Source organism: Scyliorhinus torazame, chromosome 15 (genome assembly GCF_047496885.1).
Source record: "Scyliorhinus torazame isolate Kashiwa2021f chromosome 15, sScyTor2.1, whole genome shotgun sequence".
NCBI classification, from domain to species: Eukaryota; Metazoa; Chordata; class Chondrichthyes; order Carcharhiniformes; family Scyliorhinidae; genus Scyliorhinus; species Scyliorhinus torazame.
This window is the reverse complement of record NC_092721.1, coordinates 145,012,985-145,034,757: the sequence shown is the minus strand read 5'-3', so window position 1 is coordinate 145,034,757 and position 21,773 is coordinate 145,012,985. Positions and strand designations below refer to the sequence as shown.

The following is a 21,773-nucleotide window of genomic DNA, read 5'->3' as shown; positions in this document are numbered from 1 at the left end:
TAGGAGAGGCAGCGAGTGGGAGGGGCGGGGGAAGGAGAGGCAGCGAGTGGGAGGGGCGGGGGGAAGGAGAGGCAGCGAGTGGGGGAGCGGGGGATGGAGAGGCAGCGAGTGGGAGGGGCGGGGAAAGGAGAGACAGCGAGTGGGAGGGGCGGGGGAAAGGAGAGGCAGCGAGTGGGGGAGCGGGGGGTCTGCTATTATCAGGTATTGCAGTACCCGAGAGGCTGTCGACCATTGGGTAAACCTAGGAGTTTACCATGGGCTGTTTGGTACGTAGCTCCGCCCTGACAGGTGGGGTATAAGAACCGGTGCCATCCCAGCAGCCCTCATTCTGTACCGAAGCTGCTGGGGAACAGACCTAGTCTATTAAAGCCTTCAGTTATGTTACAACCTCGTCTTTGAGTCTCATTGATCGTGCATCAATTTAATAGGCTACTCTTAAGCTGAAAGAATGGATCTCCAAATCAAGCCGGAGTGTCTACAACTCAGCCCCCACGCGGTGAACTCGGCGGCAATATTTAAGCACTGGCTGGCGTGTTTTAAAGGCAACCTCGAGACGGCCGGAGGCACCCCCTCAGGAGAACAGAAATGCATCTCCTGCACTCGAGAGTAAGCCCTGGAATCTTCACCCTCATCGAGGAGGCGGAGGACTATGATGCTGCGATCGAACTGTTGAAGGGACATTATATACGCCCTGTAAACCAGGTCTACGCACGTCACCTGCTTGCAACTAGATGGCAAAGCCCCGGGGAATCACTGGAGGACTTATACCGTGCGCTACTGGTGCATGCAGAATCTGTGGCTGCCCGCAAGTTTCGGGCAGCGAGCACACGGAACTTCTAATCTGGGCTGCCTTCGTAGCAGGTATGAGCTCCTCAGAGATCCACCAAAGACTCTTAGAAAAGGACACCCTGGGACTGAGAGAGGCACAGGCCTTGGCAGGGTCCATGGATGTTGCCTCCAGAAACGCGCAGTCCTATGCGCCCGACCGCGCGGCGGCCCTCTGGGCTGCATGGCATCCCGCAGCGGCAGCCCCATTGACCTTCCCCGTGTCCCCACAGGCCTGCGCTTTAAGACAGCCCGCTAACTCCGTCGGGCCCCGCTGTTTCTTCTGCGGGCAGGCGACGCATCCCCCCACGCGCTGCCCAGCCCGCACCTCCACCTGCAAAGGGTGCGGCAAGAAGGGCCATTTTGTGGGGGTCTGCCAAGCACGAGCCGTGGCCGCGGTCTCCAGCGACTCCGGACCGCCGCGCCACGGAGAGCTTTATACACCCCGACACGATAAGGCGCTGTTCACTTGTTACCCACCCTGTAAACCAAAGAATCTCCCTGGCCTCCAGGACACACTCAGTGGAGATAAAGGGGTTCTGCCTAGCAGACCTCACTGTCCAAGGCAGGAAATTCAACAATTTACGCCTTTATGTCCTGCCGCACCTCTGCGCGGCTACACTCCTGGGGTTGGACTTCCAATGTAACTTGCAAAGACTGACCTTTAAATTCGGCGGCCCTATACCCCCCTTACTGTCTGCGGCCTTGCGACCCTTAAGGTCGACCCGCCTTCCCTGTTATCGAACCTCACCCCGGATTGCAAACCCATCGCCACCAGGAGCAGACGGTACAGTGCCCAGGACCGGACCTTCATCAGGTCAGAGGTCCAAAGGGAAGGGGTCATTGAAGCTAGCAACAGTCCCTGGAGAGCTCAAGTAGCGGTGGTGAAGACCGGAGAGAAACATAGGATGGTCATTGACTACAGTCAGACCATCAACAGGTTTACGCAGCTGGATGCGTACCCTCTCCCCCGTATATCCGACCTGGTGAACAGGATTGCGCAATACAAGGTCTTCTCCACAGTGGATCTCAAGTCCGCTTACCATCAGCTACCCCTCCGCACTAGTGACTGCAAGTACACTGCCTTCGAAGCAGATGGGCGGCTCTACCAATTTTTAAGGGTTCCCTTTGGTGTCACTAATGGGGTCTCGGACTTCCAGCGCGAGATGGGCCGAATGGTGACCGATACGGCTTACGCGCAACGTTCCCGTATCTGGATAACGTCACCATCTGCGGCCATGTTTGTTACCATGACTGTAGCATGCATTCAGCTCCAAAAACTCTCTTCAGTGGTTTAACACATCAATATGATTCCCAAGTTAGTGCTAACCTTTTACCTCTTAAAATCGGCCTGAGGGTGCACATTTGTGGTGTTGGGGGGGTGCGCTAAGTACATGGAAATGAATTAAAATCTATTAAAAATAGGTAACTCTGTTGCCGTCGAGGGGCGGGGAAAATCGGGACACGCGACTTCTCCGGTAATAATCGCGCGTTTCCCGATTCTCAAGAGATTTACTACCTTCGTCGCTGATCCTGCAGGTGGTGAGTGCAACCACAAGATTCTGCCTGTAAACTCTTGTATGAACATCTTGTATTGAACAATTAAATTAAATGAACTGAGGGACAAATTAAAATGGGGCAGCCCCTTAAAGGGATACTGCCCTAAACAAAAATAAATCTCAAACGAAACTGAAAACATCAAATTAAAATGTGATTAAGAGGATCAATAAAACACCCCAATCCCTGCGGTGCCCACCAGACATGGAAGGCCTCAATGGCACCTGTGGACACCGCATGCTTCCTCTCCAGGCACACCTGATCGCAAATGTAGCCGCGGTAGAGGGGCACTTATGACAAGTTTGACCAGGAACAAGTTCACAAGAAGGTCCTCCTTCCCCATCCCTCTATGCACTGGGTGTACTTAGGACTCCAATCAGTGACAGTGAACTTTAGTCCTGTATATTTCACAGGCACAAACAACTTGCCAATGAGGGCTGACATTGCATATCAAGGTAATCATAGAATCATAGAAGTTTACAGCATGGAAACAGGCCCTTCACCCCAACCAGTCCATGCCTCCCAGTTTTTACCATTAAGCTAGTCCCAGTTGCCCGCACTTGGCCCATAACCCTCTATACCCATCTTACCCATGTAACTATCTAAATGCTTTTTAAAAGACACAATTGTACCTGCCTCTACTACTACCTCTGGCAGCACATTCCAGACACTCACTACCCTCTGAGTGAAGAAATTGCCCCTCTGGGCCCTTCTGAATCTCTCCCCTCTCACCTTAAACCTATGCCATCTAGTTTTAGACTCCTCTACCTTTGGGAAAAGATGTTGACTATCTACCTTATCTATGCCCCTCATTATTTTATAGACCTCTATAAGATCACCCCTAAGCCTCCTACGCTCCAGGGAAAAAAGTCCCAGTCTACCCAGCCTCTCCTTATAACTCAAACCATCAAGTCCCGGTAACATCCTAGTAAATCTTTTCTGCACTCTTTCTAGTTTAATAATATCCTTTCTATAATAGGGTGACCAGAACTGCACACAGTATTCCAAGTGTGGCCGTACCAATGTCTTGTACAACTTCAACAAGACGTCCCAACTCCTGTATTCAATGTTCTGACCAATGAAACCAAGCATGCCGAATGCCTTCTTCACCACCCTGTCCACCTGCAACTCCACCTTCAAGGAGCTATGAACCTGTACTCCTAGATCTCTTTGTTCGATAACTCTCCCCAACGCCATACCATTAACTGAGTAGGTCCTGGCCTGATTCGATCTGCCAAAATGCATCACCTCACATTTATCTAAATTAAACTCCATCTGCCATTCGTCGGCCCACTGGCCTAATTGATCAAGATCCCGTTGCAATCCTAGATAACCTTCTTCACTATCCACTGTGCCACCAATCTTGGTGTCATCTGCAAACTTACTAACCATGCCTCCTAAATTCTCATCCAAATCATTAATATAAATCACAAATGACAGTGGACCCAGCACCGATCCCTGAGGCACACCACTGGTCACAGGCCTCCAGTTTGAAAAACAACCCTCTACAACCACCCTCTGTCTTCTGTCGTCCAGCCAATTTTGAATCCAATTGGCAACCTCACCCTGGATCCCGTGACCTTTAACCTTCTGCAACAACCTACCATGCGGTACCTTGTCAAAGGCTTTGCTAAAGTCCATGTAGACAATGTCTACTGCACTGCCCTCATCTACCTTCTTGGTCACCCCCTCAAAAAACTCAATCAAATATGTGAGACATGAATTTCCACGCACAAAGCCATGCTGACTGCCCCGAATTAGTCCTTGCCTCTCTAAATGCTTGTAGATCCTGTCTCTCAGAATACCTTCTAGCAACTTACCTACTACAGACGTTAGGCTCACCGGTCTGTAGTTCCCAGGCTTTTCCCTGCTGCCCTTCTTAAACAAGGGCACAACATTCGCTACTCTCCAATCTTCAGGCACCTCACCTGTGGCTGCCGATGATTCAAATATCTCTGTTAGGGGACCCGCAATTTCCTCCCTACGCTCCCACAACATCCTGGGATACATTTCATCAGGTCCCGGAGATTTATCTACCTTGATGCGCTTTAAGACTTCCAGCACCTCCTCCTCTGTAATATGCACACTTCTCAAGACATCACTAATTATTTCCCTTAGTTTCCTAACATACATGCCTTTCTCCACCGTGAATACCGATGAGAAATATTCATTCAGGATCTCACCCAACTCTTGTGGCTCTGCACATAGATGTCCTTATTGATCCTTAAGAGGCCCTACTCTGTCCCTAGTTACTCTTTTTCCCTTAATGTATCTGTAGAAGCTCTTTGGATACTCCTTTGCATTATTTGCCAAAGCAATTTCATGTCCCCTTTTTGCCCTCCTGATTTCCCTCTTAACTCTATTTCGACAATCTCTATACTCTTCAAGGGATCCACTTGATCCCAGTTGTTTATGTACGTCATATGCCTCCTTCTTCTTTTTGACCAGAGTCTCAATATCTCGAGTCATCCAGGGTTCCCTACTTCTACCAGCCTTGCCCTTCACTCTAAAGGGAATGTGCTTACCCTGAACCCTGGTTAACACATTTTTAAAAGCCTCCCATTTACCAGCCGTCCCTTTGCCTGCCAACAGTCTCCCCCAATCTACCTCTGAAAGTTCCTGTCTGATACCATCAAAATTGGCCTTGCCCCAATTAAGAATTTTAACTCTTGGGCCAGACCTATCATTCTCCATAGCTATCTTAAAACTAATGGAGTTATGGTCACTTGTCCCAAAGTGATCCCTCACTAACACTTCTGTCACTTGCCCTTCCTTATTTCCCAAGACGAGGTCAAGTTTTGCCCCCTCTCTAGTCGGTCCATCCACATACTGAATGAGAAATTCCTCCTGAATACACTCAACAAATTTCCCTCCATCCAAGCCCCTAATGCTATGACTGTCCCAGTCAATGTTGGGAAAGTTAAAGTCCCCTACTATTACCACCCTATTTTTCTTGCAGCTATCTGTAATCTCCTTACATATTTGCTCCTCAATTTTCTGCTGACTATTTGGGGGCCTGTAGTACAGTCCTATCAAGGTGATCTCTCCCTTCTTATTTTTCAGTTCCACCCATATAGACTCAGTGGGCGAACCCTCGGATATATCCCCTCTAAGTACTGCCGTGATGTTCTCCCTAATCAAAAATGCCACTCCCCCTCCTCTCTTAACTCCTGTTCTATCCTTTCTATAGCATCCGTACCCCGGAACATTGAGCTGCCAGTCCTGCCCCTCCCTTAGCCATGTTTCAGTCATAGTTATAATATCCCAGTCCCATGTGCCCATCCATGCCCTGAGCTCATCCGCTTTGCCCGTCAGGCTCCTTGCATTGAAATAAATGCAGTTTAATGTAGACTTTCCTTGCTCTCTGCCCTGCTTTCTCTGGTCATGCTTTACACACTCTCCCTTCCTGCCTTTTGTTCCCGTCCCCACTGACTTCCTACATCGGTTCCCATCCCCCTGCCACATTAGTTTAAACCCTCCCCAACTGCACTAGCAAACACACCCCCGAGAACATTGGTTCCGGTCCCACTCAGGTGCAGACCGTCCGATTTGTACAGGTCCCACCTCCCCCAGAACCGGTTCCAATGTCCCAGGAATTTGAAACCCTCCCTCTTGCACCATCTCTCAAGCCACGTATTCATCCTAGCTATCCTGTCATTCCTACTCTGACTATCACGTGGCACTGGTAGCAATCCTGAGATTACTGTAGCAATCCTGAGATTACTCAGGATTGCCACTTGTCACAGACAAGGCACAGCTGATTAGAATGAAGCATGCATTTAGCATGACAAGCACCACAGAGGGCATCCTCTTTCTCCCATTCCACAGCCCTACAAACTAATTCCTGAGAGACAAGCTTCTGAAGACAACTGCAATTGATAGTCAATAGCCCCTTGTGACACTAATAAAGATATTATTATTACCCATAAGTTCTGCATTTAAATTTCGACCCTCACACTTTCTCAGCAAAACCTCATTCCCAGTTCTACCTATGTTGTTGGTTACGATGCAGACCCACAATAACTGGATTAGCCCGTTCCCACTTCTTCTCCAACTGTGTGGAGATGTTTGAACTCGTGGCACCATGCAGACATCACAACCTTCAGAGCTGCTGGTTGTGGCTGCAAAGAACAGTATCTACACCCCTGATTTTCCAGTCTCCTACCACAGTGCTGTAGTAGATAGTTTACTCATCCATCCTGCAGGCTCTTTCCTCGTCCACATAGGCAGCAAAGACGGCATGCCTGTTGGATAATAGAAAAGGCTGAGGCTCCTCCATCATTGCACTTGGGGTCCCCTTACCTGCTGGACTTGCAATCACTGTTGCCGTAGCCTGTAAATTATATTTGGTGGCATTAGCAAATAATGCTTATTGTGATCATGTAACTTTACACTGGTTTCTACCTGAATGGAAATGTTAAAAAATGGCAAAAAAACTTCTACTGAAAGGTCACAGGCCTGAAACATTAACTCTGTTTCTCTCTCCACAGATGCTGCAGGCCGCCTCGATGTTTCCACCATTTTCTGCAAATCCACATTTGGCTTTGTTAAAGTAGCAAGCAGAGGGATGTTACACTAACCATACGCTCACTCATATCACCAACTGTGATTTCTGGGATTCTGTATTCTCAGGCTCAACCAGCGTTTGGAATTTCGTTATTCCAAACTACTGCAATGTATCAAAATCGTCAACTTTCTTCTCTTCTATCCAAAGGGGCGGCAGAGAGCACAGAGTCTCACTCTATGCAGATGACCTGCTCCTCTACAATTCGGAACCACAGAGCAGCATGGACGGAATCATCGTGCTCCTGAAAGAGTTTGGCGCCTTCTCGGGCTAGAAACTCAACATGAGCAAAAGCAAGATCTTCCCAGTACACCCACAAGTAGGTGGGGCAGCACTAACGGGACTGCCGCTTAAACAAGCCCAACACAAATTCCACAACCTGGGGATGCAAATAGCCCATGACTGGTAAGAGATCCACAAATGGAGCCTCACCAGTCTGACAGAGGAACCTGCAAAGATGGAACACACTCCCACTCTCCCTCGCGGGGAGAGTCCAGACGATCAAAAGGAACGTACTGCACTGGTACCTCTTCCTACTTAGATCCATCCCGATCTACATCCCCAAGGCCTTTTTCAAAGCACTAGACAAACTAATCATGGCAGTCGTATGGAGGGGAGGGGTGGGGGGGGGGGGGGGGGGGGGGAATCCTAGGATTCCAAGGAAGGTCCTACAAAAAACAAAATCCAGGGGGGGGCTAGCCAGGGGGAACGAGCTAAGGTACCTGCAACTCAAAAACTTCCTACGAAAGGAGACAAGGACGTATCCACAACCGCCACGACAGACATTACTGGAAGAGTTACTGGATGCAAGCATCCTAGATAAAGGGGACTGTAGCGACATGTATGACCGACTGGTAGAAGGGGCCGACACCGTACTGGACGCAAAGAATGAAATGGGGGGAGGACCTGGGGATTGAAATAGGGTGGGGACTCTGGAGCGATGCACTGCATAGAGTCAACTCCACCTCCACGTGCGCAAGACTCAGCCTGACGCAACTAAAAGTGGTACATAGAGCCCACTTAACAAGAACCCGCATGAGTAGGTTCTTCCCGGAGATGGATGTGAACGGTGCCAAGGAGGCCCGGCCAACCACGCCCACATGTTCTGGTCTTGCCCCAGACTTGCGGGGTACTGGACAGCCTTCTTCGAGGCAATGTCCAAAGTGGTGGGGATGAGAGTGGAGCCACACCCGAAAGTAGCGGTCTTCGGGGTATTAGACCAGCCAGATCTATTCCTGGGGAGGAGATGGACTCCCTTGCCTTTGCCTCCCTGATCGCCCGCCGTAGAATCGTATTCAGCTGGCGGTCAGCAGCACCACCCAAAGCTGCAGACTGGCTGTCCGACCTCTCAGAATCTCTCTGTGGTAAACCACTGTTGCACCTGTATTAGAGGATGTAAGGTAGGACCTGTACTGCAGGTTCGCCGGCAGCCCTGCCTGCTGGCTCTGCCCAGTAGGCGGAGTATAAATATGTGTGTCCTCCATTCAGCAGCCATTTTGCCAGCTGCTGTGGGAGGCCACACATCTTAGAGCAATAAAGCCTCAGTTGTATCCAACTCTAGTCTTTGCTCAATTGATCGTGCCTCAATTTATTGCTCGAAGATTTTCTAAACGATGGACCTCCGTATCAAACCAGATTGCCTGCAGCTGATCCGCAATCAAGCGACGCCAAAAAGGACTTTAATCACTGGCTAGCTTGCTTCGAGGCGTACATCAACTCAGCGACCACCCCTGTTCCGGAGGCTCAGAAGATACAGATCCTGCACTCAAGGTTGTGCTCCAACGTGTTTCCGCTGATCCAGGACGCCCAGAACTACGCTGTCGCCATGGCGCTTCTCAAAGAAAACTACGCACAGAAGACGAACACGCTCTTCACCAGGCACGTACTCGCCACTCGCTCTCCACTCCCTGGTGAGTCCATAGAAGACTTCTGGCGGGCCCGTTATGGCCACTGAACATTCGAACCTCATGCGGGACGCGTTCGTTACGGGGATTGGGTCGGACCTCATACGCCAAAGACTGTTAGAAGGGGCCACGCTCGATCTAGCTGAGACAAAGAAGCTAGCGCTCTCTATGACGGTTGCCTCACGTAACATTCAGGCCTACCCCACCAGCCGCGCGGCCCACTCCTCCTACGCATCGTGGACCCCACAGACGGCCACCCCAGCGGGGGCCTTACCCAGCCAGTACGCCTGCGCCATACGCCAGCCTGCGCACCCCGGGGGTCCCCGATGTTACTTCTGCGGCCAGCAGAAACACCCTCGCCAACGCTGCCCGGCCCACGCGGCCCTTTGCAAGGCTTGCGACAAAAAGGGCCACTTTGCCGCGGTGAGCCAAGCCCGCGCAGTCGCCGCTATCGCCCCCATCCCCCAGTCTACACACAATGGGCACTGCCATCTTCATCTCCCTGGATCACGTGTGGCCAGTGGCCGCCGTCATCTTCTCCCCCTCAGTCCACGTGTGGCCCATGGGTGCCGCCACCTTGTCCAACCCCCGCAACGTGCGGCCCATGGGTGCCGCCATTTTGTCCCCCGCAGGTTCTTCAGGCGCCGCCATCTTGTTTCCCCCACGGGGCATGGACACCGAAAGCATTCCAGGACCTGGGCCCCCCTCCAGGCTCCCCATCATCCGACGCCAGCGACGACCGATCACGACTCGCCTCAGTGACGATCAACCAGTCTCATCCGCACAACCTGGCCACCGCATCGACCAGCGTGAAAATCAACGGCCACGTGACCTCTTGCCTGCTGGACTCCGGGAGCACCGAAAGCTTCATACACCCAGATACGGTAAGGCGCTGCTCCCTCGCGGTACACCCCGCCAACCAAAGAATCTCCCTGGCCTTCAGATCTCATTCCGTCACGATCCGGGGGTACTGTACGGTCACACACACTGTCCAGGGCGTAGAATTCAGCGGCTTCCGCCTCTACGTCCTCCCTGAACACCGCGCTGCTCTACTACTAGGCCTGGACTTCCAGTGCAATCTCCAGAGCCTAACCCTCAAATTCGGCGGGCCCCTACCACCCCTCACTTGGTCGATCCGTCTTCTCTCTTCGCAAATCTAACCCAGGATTGCAAACCCGTCGCCACCAGGAGCAGACGGTACAGCACCGAGGACAGGACCTTCATCAGGTCCGAGGTCCAGCGGCTGCTTCGGGAAGGCATCATCGGGGCCAGCAACAGCCCCCGGAGAGCCCAAGTGGTAGTCGTTAAAACCGGGGAGAAACACAGAATGGTTGTGGACTACAGCCAGACCATCAATCGGTACACACAGCCGTGGGAGTGGTACGTTGTACAGCTACAACATACCACTCCCACGCATATCTGATATGGTCAATCAGATTGCACAGTACTGGGTCTTCCCAACGGTAGACCTCAAATCTGCCTACCACCAGCTCCCCATTCGTAAATCGGACCGTCCATACACTGCCTTCGAGGTGGACGGTCGTCTCTATCACTTCCTCAGGGTTCCCTTCGGCATCACTAATGGGGTCTCGGTCTTCCAAAGGGAGATGGACCGAATGGTCAACCGGTACGGTTTGCGGGCCACCTTCTCGTACCTAGACAATGTCACCATCTGCGGCCATGACCAGCAGGACCACGATGCCAACCGTGCCAAATTTCTCCACACCTGGTTTAGCACACTGGGCTAAATCGCTGGCTTTTAAAGCAGACCAAGGCGGGCCAGCAGCACGGTTCAATTCCCGTACCAGCCTCCCCGAACAGGCGCTGGAATGTGGCGACTAGGGGCTTTTCACAGTAACTTCATTTGAAACCTAATTGTGACAATAAGCGATTTTCATTCATTTCACCTACAACAAGGAGAAGTGCATGTTTAGCACAACCCGCTTAGCCATACGTGGCTATGTCGCCCAGAACAGAGTTCTGGGGCCCGATCCCGACCGCATGCACCCCCTCATGGAGCTCCCCCTTCCCCACTGCCCTCAAATGCTGCCTGGGGTTCTTCTCATACTACGCCCAGTGGGTCCCAAACTATGCGGACAAGGCCCGCCCACTCATACAGTCCACACACTTTCCCCTGACGGCCGAGGCACAACAGGCCTTCGCCTGTATCAGAGCCGATATCGCCAAGGCTGGGATGCACGCAGTAGACGAGACATTGCCCTTTCAAGTAGAGAGCGACGCATCGGATGTCGCCCTAGCCGCCACCCTCAATCAGGCAGACAGACCCGTGGCATTCTTTACCCGCACACTTCATGCCTCAGACATTCGGCACTCACCCGTCGAAAAAGAGGCCCAAGCTATTGTTGAGGCTGTGTGGCATTGGCGGCATTACCTGGCCGGCAGGAGATTCACCCTCCTCACTGACCAACAGTCGGTAGCCTTCATGTTCAATAAGACACAGCGGGGCAAGATCAAAAACGATAAGATCCTGAGGTGGAGGATCGAGCTCTCCACCTATAATTACGAGATTTTGTATCGCCCCGGCAAACTCAACGCGCCCCCAGAGGCCCTATTCCGAGGTACATGTGCCAGCGCACAAGTAGACCGACTCCGGGCCCTGCACGACAACCTTTGTCACCCGGGAGTCACACGACTGTACCATCTCATCAAGGCTCGCAATCTGCCCTACTCCGTCGAGGAAGTACGGACAATCAGCAGGGACTGCCAGGTCTGTGCGGAGTGCAAGACGCACTTCTACCGGCCGGACCGTGCGTGCCTGGTGAAGGCCCCCCGCCCCTTTGAACGCCTCAGCGTGGATTTCAAAGGGCCCCTCCCCTCCACCGACCGAAACACGTATATTCTCAGTGTGGTCGATGAGTACTCCAGATTCCCCTTCGCCATCCCATGCCCTGATATGACATCTGCCCTCAACACCATCTTCGCTCTGTTCGGTTTCCCCGCCTACGTCCACAGTGACCGGGAATCCTCATTTCTGAGCGAGGAGCTGCGCCAGTACCTGCTCAACAGGGGCATTGCCTCGAGCAGGACGACCAGCTACAACCCCAGGGGAAACGGGCAGGTGGAGCGGGAGAATGGGATGGTCTGGAGAGCCATCCAGCTGGCCCTACGGTCCAGAAATCTCCCGGCCTCCCGCTGACAGGAGGTCCTCCCCGACGCACTTCACTCCATTCGGTCGCTCCTGTGCACCGCGAGCAACGAAACCCCCAGGAACGTCTCTTTGCCTTCCCCAGGAAGTCCACCTCCAGGGTTTTGCTCCCAACGTGGCTGGCAGCTCCAGGACCCGTTCTCCTCCGCAAGCAGGTGCGGCTCCACAAGGCGGACCCGTTGGTTGAGAGAGTACAGCTACTCCAAGCAAATTCGCAGTACGCCTACGTAGAGTACCCCGACGGCCGCCAAGACACAGTCTCCCTCAGGGATCTGGCACCAGCTGCCCCACCCCCTCTGCCCCGGTGCCACCCTCCCCTCCCCGGCGCACCCCACCACAGCCTCCGCTGCAGGACATTCCGTCCTCCCCTTGCCCCCACCCGGGGATGAAGAGGATTTCGACATGCTCCCGGAGTCACCGAAGACCAAGCCGTCGCCTAAGTCGCCACCAACACTGCGGCGCTCTCGACGACAGATCAAGGTGCCCGATCATCTAAATTTGTAACCTTCTCTGTAATTTTAAAACCAATCTATATGTAAATAGTTTTCCACCACCCCCGCTGGACTCATTTTTAACAGGGGGTGAATGTGGTAGCCACCACTGTTGTATTATATTGTATGTATGGATATTACGGTAAGGCCCCTGTACTACAGGTACGGGGGGTAGATCCCTGCCTGCTGGCTCCGCCCAGGAGGCGGAGTATAAATGTGTGTGCTCTCCGAACAGCAGCCATTTCGTAAGCTGCTGTTGGGGGCCACACATCTCTGTGTAATAAAGCCTCGATTACATTCTACTCTCGTCTCGTCGTAATTGATAGCTCATCAACCTAAGAGAAAAGAAAGGTGAACCACAGGAGAAGGGGGGGGGGGGGGGCGGGGGTGGAAGAGGGGTTGGAAGAGGGATGAGACATGGAACAATAGAGGGGAACCAGTGAAGTGAGGGGGAAGCAAGGGAATGACAGCCGGAAGGAGGGCACAGGAAACAATAACAAACTTGGCATCTACAGGAGCAGAGAACAAGGAAAATCCGGGCGAAAAACGGGACGAACGACTGAAGCGGAGGTGATCGCGAGATGACGACGGCAGCAAAAACCGTCCGGGGGAAGCAAGCGACAACGCCAACACCAGACCCATTCACGTATTGCCCTCTGTAATTATTCTGTATTTGTTTCCCCGACGCCCAAATGTATATGTACCCCCCAGTTTTGCCCCCCCCCCCAAACAGATGCCTACTTATGTACTAAAAACAATGCTGCCAATTGTACAGAGCTGCTGTTGAGCTAGCACATAATACCCTACCAGTTATTTTATTTGAACTTTTTTTATCGTTGTTTGTTTTGTTTTTTGTGCGTGTTCCCTTCTCTTCTATGTATATATGTGTATTCTAATTTGTGTACATAACGGTAAATATACTTTATTCAGAAACCCAATAAAAAATATTTATATTAAAAAAAAACTTTCTTCCCTTCTGAAAGGATGACCATCCTTCTTCATGTACCAGTTTGGACAGGGAAAGCCCCATTACGGCGTTATTGGCGGTAATAAGAAATTGGGTGAGGACCCTGCATAACAGCCCCCTGCCCACTTTGCTGCCATGCAGTTTCCTGCAGCCATTTCTGCCAGATTGAGGAAGTTAGGTGAGCCCATGAAAATGAGACAGCACTTCCTATTTCCCCACTCTTCCTGCCTCATGTACACTGCATCTTAATCACACCAGTATAAATTACACCAGGGTTGTGGGGCACCGTCCTGAAGTGACTTGATATAAATAACATATGTGTTTAAAGGGAATTAGTTACTCATTTGTTCTTAAACCCTTATGATTATGCTATTTTCTCTTCTTCCATGGTCAACGACTTTACCATCTATCTCTTTACCATTTGCCTTGGGATCAGCATTAAGTTGTTCTTTATTAGGGCGGCACGGGTTCGATCCTGGCCCCGAGTCACAGTCCGTGTGGAGTTTGCATATTCTTCCCGTGTCAGCGTGGGTCTCACCCCCACAACACAAAGATGTGCAGGTTAGGTGGATTGGTCACGCTAAATTGCCCCTCAATTGTGAAAATAAAATAATTAAGTACTCTAAATTTCTAAGAATTAAAAAAAAAAGTTGTTCTCTACCACGCAGGTTTCTTTGGACTTCGTCCTGAGGATTCCACATTTCTGTTGATTTTTAGAAGTAGAAAGGACAGGGTGCAGATGGTCTAGAGAGGAGAGGCAGGGCAAGCACCTGCCAATACCAGAGTTTACAAGCTGAAGTGCTTCAACCTGCAGATGGTTGAGAAGCAGTGGCTGCACATAGCCGGCTGTCACTCAGTTATACCACAGGTTACACGTATGTACCAGCGGCTGTTATACACCTTTTACTTCCATGCTGTGGAATCATTTCAGGCTGTCACCTGGGATATTAGTGTCATTGACTAAACAGTTTGAACTCATGCACTCAGCAAATTACCAACATGTTGTTTTCTACAACCAGAAATTTTATCAGCTTCGTACAGCAACATTTTTTTTTGGTATAAATTTAGAGTACCCAATTCATTTTTTCCAATTAAGGGGCAATTTAGCTTGTTCAATCCATCTAGCCTGCACATCTTTGGGTTGTGGGGGCGAAACCCACGCAAACACGGGGAGAATGTGCAAACTCAACACAGACAGTGACCCAGAGCCGGGATCGAACCTGGGACCTCAACGCCGTGAAGCAACAGAGCTAACCCACTGCGCCACCATGCTGCCTTCGTACAGCAACATGATAGAGTGCTGGTATTTTACTGAGTGGCAGGATTCCCAAAGGCCTAAGGAATTAGAGGGAGCACATGTGACCACATGTGCATCACTCATCAATATCCAAATGTACACCAACAAGAAAGGATGCCACTCATTCAGGCGGCTTGTTTATGACCAGATCATGCAAGTGAATATCCACTTATCGCAGTACCATTATGCCAAGGATGTCCACAGTTCCAGCACTCCTAACACAGATTCGGGAAGTGTATTTTTGGAGTAAAATCTACCTTGTACAACATTTGTTAATGTCACTGGTACATTTTCATAGGATCCCCACAGAACACTATTCATCTAACACTGTCATTCCTGTATCTATACAATAGTGAGGAGTCCGAATGAAGTTCGGATTTTGCAATTGGAAATGGAACTCCAAGCCCTGCTCTCAGAGGCCCAACTCTCAGGAAGCCCAGCTCTCAGAGGCCCAGTTCTCAAAAAGCCCAGTTATTAAGAAGCCCAGCTCTCAGAAAGCCCAGCTGTCAGAGGTCCAGCTCTCAGGAAGACAGCCCTCAGGAAGCCCTGCTCTCAGAGGCCCAATTCCCAGGAAGCCCAGCTCTCAAGAAGCCCAGCTCCCAGGAAGCCCAGCTCTCAGAGGTCCAGCTCTCAGGAAGCCCAGCTCTCAGAAAGCCCAGCTCTCAGGAAGCCCAGCTCTCAGGAAGCCCAGCTCTCAGGAAGCCCAAGCCCAGCTCTCGAGGCACAGCTCTCAGAGGTCCAGCTCTCAGGAATCCCAGCCCTCAGGAAGTCCAGCCCTCAGGAAGCCCAGCTCTCAGATGCCCAGCTCTCAGGAAGCCCAGCCCTCAGGAAGCCCTGCCCTCAGTAAGCCCAGCTCTCGAGGCCCAGCTCTCAGAGGCCCAGCTCTCAGAGGCCCAATTCTCAGGAAGCCAAGCTTTCAGGAAGCCCTGCCCTCAGGAAGCCCAGCTCACGAGGCCCAGCTCTCAGGAAGCCCAGCCCTCAGGACGTCCAGCCCTCAGGAAGCCCAGCCCTCAGGAAGCTCAGCTCTCAGAGGCCCAGCTCTCAGAAAGCCCAGCTCTCAGGAAGCCCAGCTCTCAGGAAACCCTGCCCTCAGGAAGCCCAGCTCTCGAGGCCCAGCTCTCAGAGGCCCAGATCTCAGAGGCAGAATTCTCTGGAAGCCCACCTCTCAGGAAGCCCAGCTCTTAGGAAGCCCTGCCCTCAGGAATCCCAGCCCTCAGGAAGCTCAGCTCTCAGAGGCCCAGCTCTCAGAAAGCCCAGCTCTCAGGAAGCCCAGCTCTCAGGAAACCCTGCCCTCAGGAAGCCCAGCTCTCGAGGCCCAGCTCTCAGAGGCCCAGATCTCAGAGGCAGAATTCTCAGGAAGCCCAGCTCTCAGGAAGCCCAGCTCTTAGGAAGCCCTGCCCTCAGGAATCCCAGCTCTCGAGGCCCAGCTCTCAGGAAGCCCTGCCCTCAGGAAGCCCAGCTCTCGAGGCACAGCTCTCAGAGGCCCAGCTCTCAGAAGCCCAATTCTCAGGAAGCCATGCTCTCAGGTAGCCCAGCTCTCAGGAAGCCCAGCTCTCAGGAAGCCCTGCCCTCAGGAAGCCCAGCTCTCAGAGGTCCAGCTCTCAGGAAGTCCTACCCTCAGGAAGCCCAGCTCTCGAGGCCCAGCTCTCAGAGGCCCAGCTCCCAGGAAGCCCAGCTCTCAGAGGTCCAGCTCTCAGGAAGCCCAGCTCTCAGAAAGCCCAGCTCTGAGGAAGCCCAGCTCTCAGGAAGCCCAGCACTTAGGAAGCCCTGCCCTCAGGAATCCCAGCTCTCGAGGCCCAGCTCTCAGGAAGCCCTGCCCTCAGGAAGCCCAGCTCTCGAGGCCCAGCGCTCAGAGGCCCAGCTCTCAGAGGCCCAATTCTCAGGAAGCCATGCTCTCAGGAAGCCCAGCTCTCAGGAAGCCCAGCTCTCAGGAAGCCCTGCCCTCAGGAAGCCCAGCTCTCAGAGGTCCAGCTCTCAGGAAGTCCTGCCCTCGGGAAGCTCAGCTCTCGAGGCCCAGCTCTCAGAGGCCCAGCTCCCAGGAAGCCATGCTCTCAGGAAGCCCAGCTCTCAGGAAGCCCAGCTCTCAGGAAGCCCTGCCCTCAGGAAGCCCAGCTCTCAGAGGTCCAGCTCTCAGGAAACCCTGCCCTCAGGAAGCCCAGCTCTCGAGGCCCAGCTCTCAGAGGCCCAGATCTCAGAGGCAGAATTCTCAGGAAGCCCAGCTCTCAGGAAGCCCAGCTCTTAGGAAGCCAGGCCCTCAGGAATCCCAGCTCTCGAGGCCCAGCTCTCAGGAAGCCCAGTCCTCAGGAAGCCCAGCTCTCAGGAAGCCCAGCTCTCAGGAGGCCCAAGCCCAGCTCTCGAGGCGCAGCTCTCAGAGGTCCAGCTCTCAGGAATCCCAGCCCTCAGGAAGTCCAGCCCTCAGGAAGCCCAGCTCTCAGAGGCTCAGCTCTCAGAGGTCCAGCTCTCAGGAATCCCAGCTCTCAGGAATCCCAGCCCTCAGGAATCCCAGCCCTCAGGAAGTCCAGCCCTCAGGAAGTCCAGCCCTCAGGAAGCCCAGCTCTCAGAGGCCCAGCTCTCAGGAAGCCCAGCCCTCAGGAAGCCCTGCTCTCAGGAAGCCCTGCACTCAGGAGGCCCAGCTCTCAGATAGCCCAGCTCTCAGGAAGCCCAGCTCTCAGAAAGCCTAGCTCTCAAGAAGCCCTGCACTCAGGGCAGCTCTCAGGAATCCCAACTCTCGAAGCCCAGCTCTCAAGAGGCCCAGCTCTCAGGATGCCCAGCCCTCAGGAAGCCCAGCTCTCAGAGGCCCAGCTCTCAGGAAGCCCAGCTCTCAGGAATCCCAGCTCTCGAGGCCCAGCTCTCAAGAGGGCCATCCCTCAGGAAGCCCAGCTCTCAGGAAGCCCAGCTCTCAGGAAGCCCAGCTCTGAGGAAGCCCAGCTCACAAGAGGCCCAGCTCTCAAGAAGCCCAGCTCTCAGGAAGCCCAGCTCTGAGGAAGCCCAGCTCACAAGAGGCCCAGCTCTCAGGAAGCCCAGCTCTCAGGAGGCCCAGCTCTCAGGAAGCCCAGCTCTCGAGGCCCTGCTCTCAGTAAGCCCAGCTCCCAAGCGGCCCAGCTCAGCACTCTGAAAAGACCTGCTATTGGGACGACAGCTCTCCCCTATCTGGAACTTGAGGCTTCTATGGCTGTCGCCTGGATATCCATGGTTGAAGCAAAGACTGCCTTTTGGATTCTGCTGCAGATGTTCCTGCAGATGTTACATGCTCCCTGCTGAACAGCAGTGCTGTCAAATGTCCATCCAATGTGTTGCTCATGCTGCTGGTGGGCTCCTGTACCCAAGCACCATATCCAGCACACTGACAGCAACAGTTCCCAATGCTTGATTCAGAGCATCCTTCGTTTAGGTGTAGTGGCCATGAATATCTTATCCCCAAGAGAACAAGCACTCCACCCCCCTCCCAGAGAGATTAATAGCTGAACTGTTTTATGCCTCAGTCTTGGTGGGAGAGATAGCAATTTTGGGAGATGTGAGAACTCCATGGAAGTAATTTGTAGCAAGATGTCTGTGGTCGTGAGTAAGTGGTGGCACCATAAATACCTCCCCTGTCAGGAAGGCCAAGTAAGCAATAGAATATGGTCAAATACAGAATAGTGTGGAAACGAAACACTTAAAAGCATAAGGAAGAAAGAAAGTTCCTCCTTGTCCTAAAACCAAAATCCCTATTCACATACTGCTGAAATATTTCTTAATCTGACTGTGCAGTAAAGAGCTGGAAGTCTCTCATTCTGAATACATTTCAAAGTTCATTCTTTTGCATGGATAACCTTGATCAGCAGCAGAGGTTATCAGTACTCACCATTCCTTCGCTAGTATGAAAGACAATGTCCCTCTGAGAAGAGCCTTCAATGTTTCCAGCTCTCGCTCTGATCTGAACTCCTTTTGGTGCATCCATGCTCAGAGAACGCGTCGGAGATTCCAGTCTGAAAGGAAAACAAGGCTATTTTTGTGAACTGACATTCTTAATTCACAATGAACGTAACAGAAACCCATTTGCTAATCTGGGAATAATACTTTTAATTGCATCCAAATCAGTGTATTGAAGAGAAGTTTGGTCTCTTTACAATTTAATGTAAACTATGGCAATACATAAAATATACATGGCAGCCTGTTTGTGTTTCAGATCTTCACTGCAACAGCTTCCTACACTGTGATACATAGATAACGTTTATACGAGTTGAATATAATGCAATGCTAATCAAAGCAACCAATCATTTTCTTTGTGATAAAAGTATTGCTACCAGTGCCACGAGCTAGTCAGAGTCGGAATGTCAGGATAGATAGGATGAATGCGTGGCTCGAGAGATGGTGCAAGAGGGAGGGATTCAAATTCCTGGGGCATTGGAACCGGTTCTGGGGGAGGTGGGACCAGTACAAACCGGACGGTCTGCACCTGGGCAGGACTGGAACCAATGTCCTAGGGGGGGTGTTTGCGAGAGCTGTTGGGGAGGGTTTAAACTAATGTGGCAGGGGGATGGGAACCGATGCAGGAAGTTGGAAGTAGTAAAACAGGGACAGAAACAAAATGCAGTAAGGGGGAATGTGTAAGGCAGAGAAGCCATAGTCAAAAATCAAAAAGGGCGACAGTACAAGGTACAGTGACTGAGGGGAGCTCAGTGAATAGGACCAGGAATACTAAAAGGAATAAAACGGGAAGTAAAAACATTAATGGTAAGCGACCCGGCAGGTTGTTACATGAAGATATGGGTTCAACGACAAGGAAAATTAGGAGAAAAGTTAAGAGGAAATATAACTTAGGAGAGGTTACTGATCGAGGTGTTAAGATTTAGAACAGAGGTAAAAAAACCAACATAAGTGTACTTTACCTGAATGCTCATAGTATTCAGAATAAGGTAAATGAGTTGATGGCGCAAATCATCGTGAATGACTATGATTTAGTGGCCATTACTGAAACATGGTTAAAGGATGGTCACGACTGGGAGTTAAATATCCGAGGGTATCAAACCATTCGGAAGGACAGAGTGGATGGTAAGGGAGGTGGTGGAGCTCTGTTATTTAAGGATGACATCCGGACAATAGTAAGGGATGACATCGGTGCTATGGAGGATAAGGTTGAATCCATTTGGGTGGAAATCAGGAATAGTAAGGCGAAAAAGTCACTGATAGGAGTAGTCTGTAGGCCACCAAATAGTAACATTATGGTGGGGCAGGCAATAAACAAAGAAATAACTGATGCATGAAGAAATGGTACAGCAGTTATCATGGGGGATTTTAATCTACATGTCGATTGGTTTGCCCAGGTCGGTCAAGGCACCCTTGAGGAGGAGTTTATAGAATGTATCCGCGATAGTTTCCTAGAACAGTATGTAATGGAACCTACAAGGGAACAAGCGGTCCTAGATCTAGTCCTGTGTAATGAGACTGGATTGATTCAGGATCTCATAGTTAGGGATCCTCTCGGAAGGAGCGATCACAATATGGTGGAATTTAAAATACAGATGGAGGGTGAGAAGGTAAAATCAAACACTCGTGTTTTGTGCTTAAACAAAGGAGATTACAATGGGATGAGAGAAGAACTAGCTAAGGTAGACTGGGAGTAAAGACTTTATGGTGAAACAGTTGAGGAACAGTGGAGAACCTTCCAAGTGATTTTTCACAGTGCTCAGCAAAGGTTATACCAACAAAAAGGAAGGGCGGCAGAAGGAGGGAAAATCGACCGTGGATATCTAAGGAAATAAAGGAGAGTATCAAATTGAAGGAAAAAGCATACAAAGTAGCAAAGATTAGTGGGCGACTAGAGGACTGGGAAATCTTTAGGGGGCAACAGAAAGCTACTAAAAAAGCTATAAAGAAGAGTAAGATAGATTATGAGAGTAAACTTGCTCAGAATATAAAAACAGATAGTAAAAGTTTCTACAAATATATAAAACAAAAAAGAGTGGCGAAGGTAAATATTGGTCCTTTAGAGGATGAGAAGGGAGATTTAATAACGGGGGATGAGGAAATGGCTGAGGAACTGAACAGGTTTCTTGGGTCAGTCTTCACAGTGGAAGACACAAATAACATGCCAGTGACTGATGGGGGCAGCACGGTAGCATTGTGAATAGCACAAATGCTTCACAGCTCCAGGGTCCCAGGTTCGATTCCGGCTTGGGTCACTGTCTGTGCGGAGTCTGCACATCCTCCCTGTGTGTGCGTGGGTTTCCTCCGGGTGCTCCGGTTTCCTCCCACAGTCCAAAGATGTGCGGGTTAGGTGGATTGGCCATGCTAAATTGCCCATAGTGTCCAAAATTGCCCTTAGTGTTGGGTGGGGTTACTGGGTTATGGGGATAGGGTGGAGGTGTGGACCTTGGGTAGGGTGCTCTTTCCAAGAGCCGGTGCAGACTTGATGGGCCGAATGGCCTCCCTCTGCACTGTAAATTCTATGATTTTATGAAATGGGGCTATGACAGGTGAGGACCTTGAGAGGATTGTTATCACTAAGGAGGTAGTGATGGACAAGCTAATGGGGCTAAAGATAGCCAAGTCTCCTGGCCCTGATGGAATGCATCCAAGAGTGCTAAAAGAGGTGGCTAGGGAAATTGCAAATGCACAAGTGATAATTTACCAAAATTCACTCGACTCTGGGGTGGTCCCGGCGGATTGGAAATTAGCAAACGTGACACCACGGTTTAAAAAAGGAGGTAGGCAGAAAGCGGGTAATTATAGGCCAGTGAGCTTAACTTCGGTAGTAGGGAAGATGCTGGAATCTATCATCAAGGAAGAAATAGCGAGGCATCTGGATGGAAATTGTCCCATTGGGCAGACGCAGCATGGGTTCATAAAGGGCAGGTTGTGCCTAACCAATTTAGTGGAATTCTTTGAGGACATTACCAGTGCGGTAGATAACGGGGAGCCAATGGATGTGGTATATCTGGATTTCCAGAAAGCCTTTGACAGGGGGTCACACAAAAGGTTGCTGCATAAAATAAAGATGCATGGCCTTAAGGGGGAAGT

The 21,773-nt window shown here is 51.3% G+C and overlaps 1 protein-coding gene across 4 annotated transcripts in view; it reads right to left on the bottom strand.

Moving 5' to 3' along the window:
- Positions 1-21,773, bottom strand: part of sgcg (sarcoglycan, gamma) — a 1,082,174-nt gene that overhangs the window by 10,221 nt on the left and 1,050,180 nt on the right. For all 4 annotated transcript variants that reach the window (XM_072476857.1, XM_072476856.1, XM_072476855.1 and 1 more), the window contains one exon: positions 18,616-18,739. In XM_072476857.1, coding sequence (XP_072332958.1) covers positions 18,616-18,739 — 124 coding nt within the window. The remainder of the gene's footprint in view (positions 1-18,615; positions 18,740-21,773) is intronic.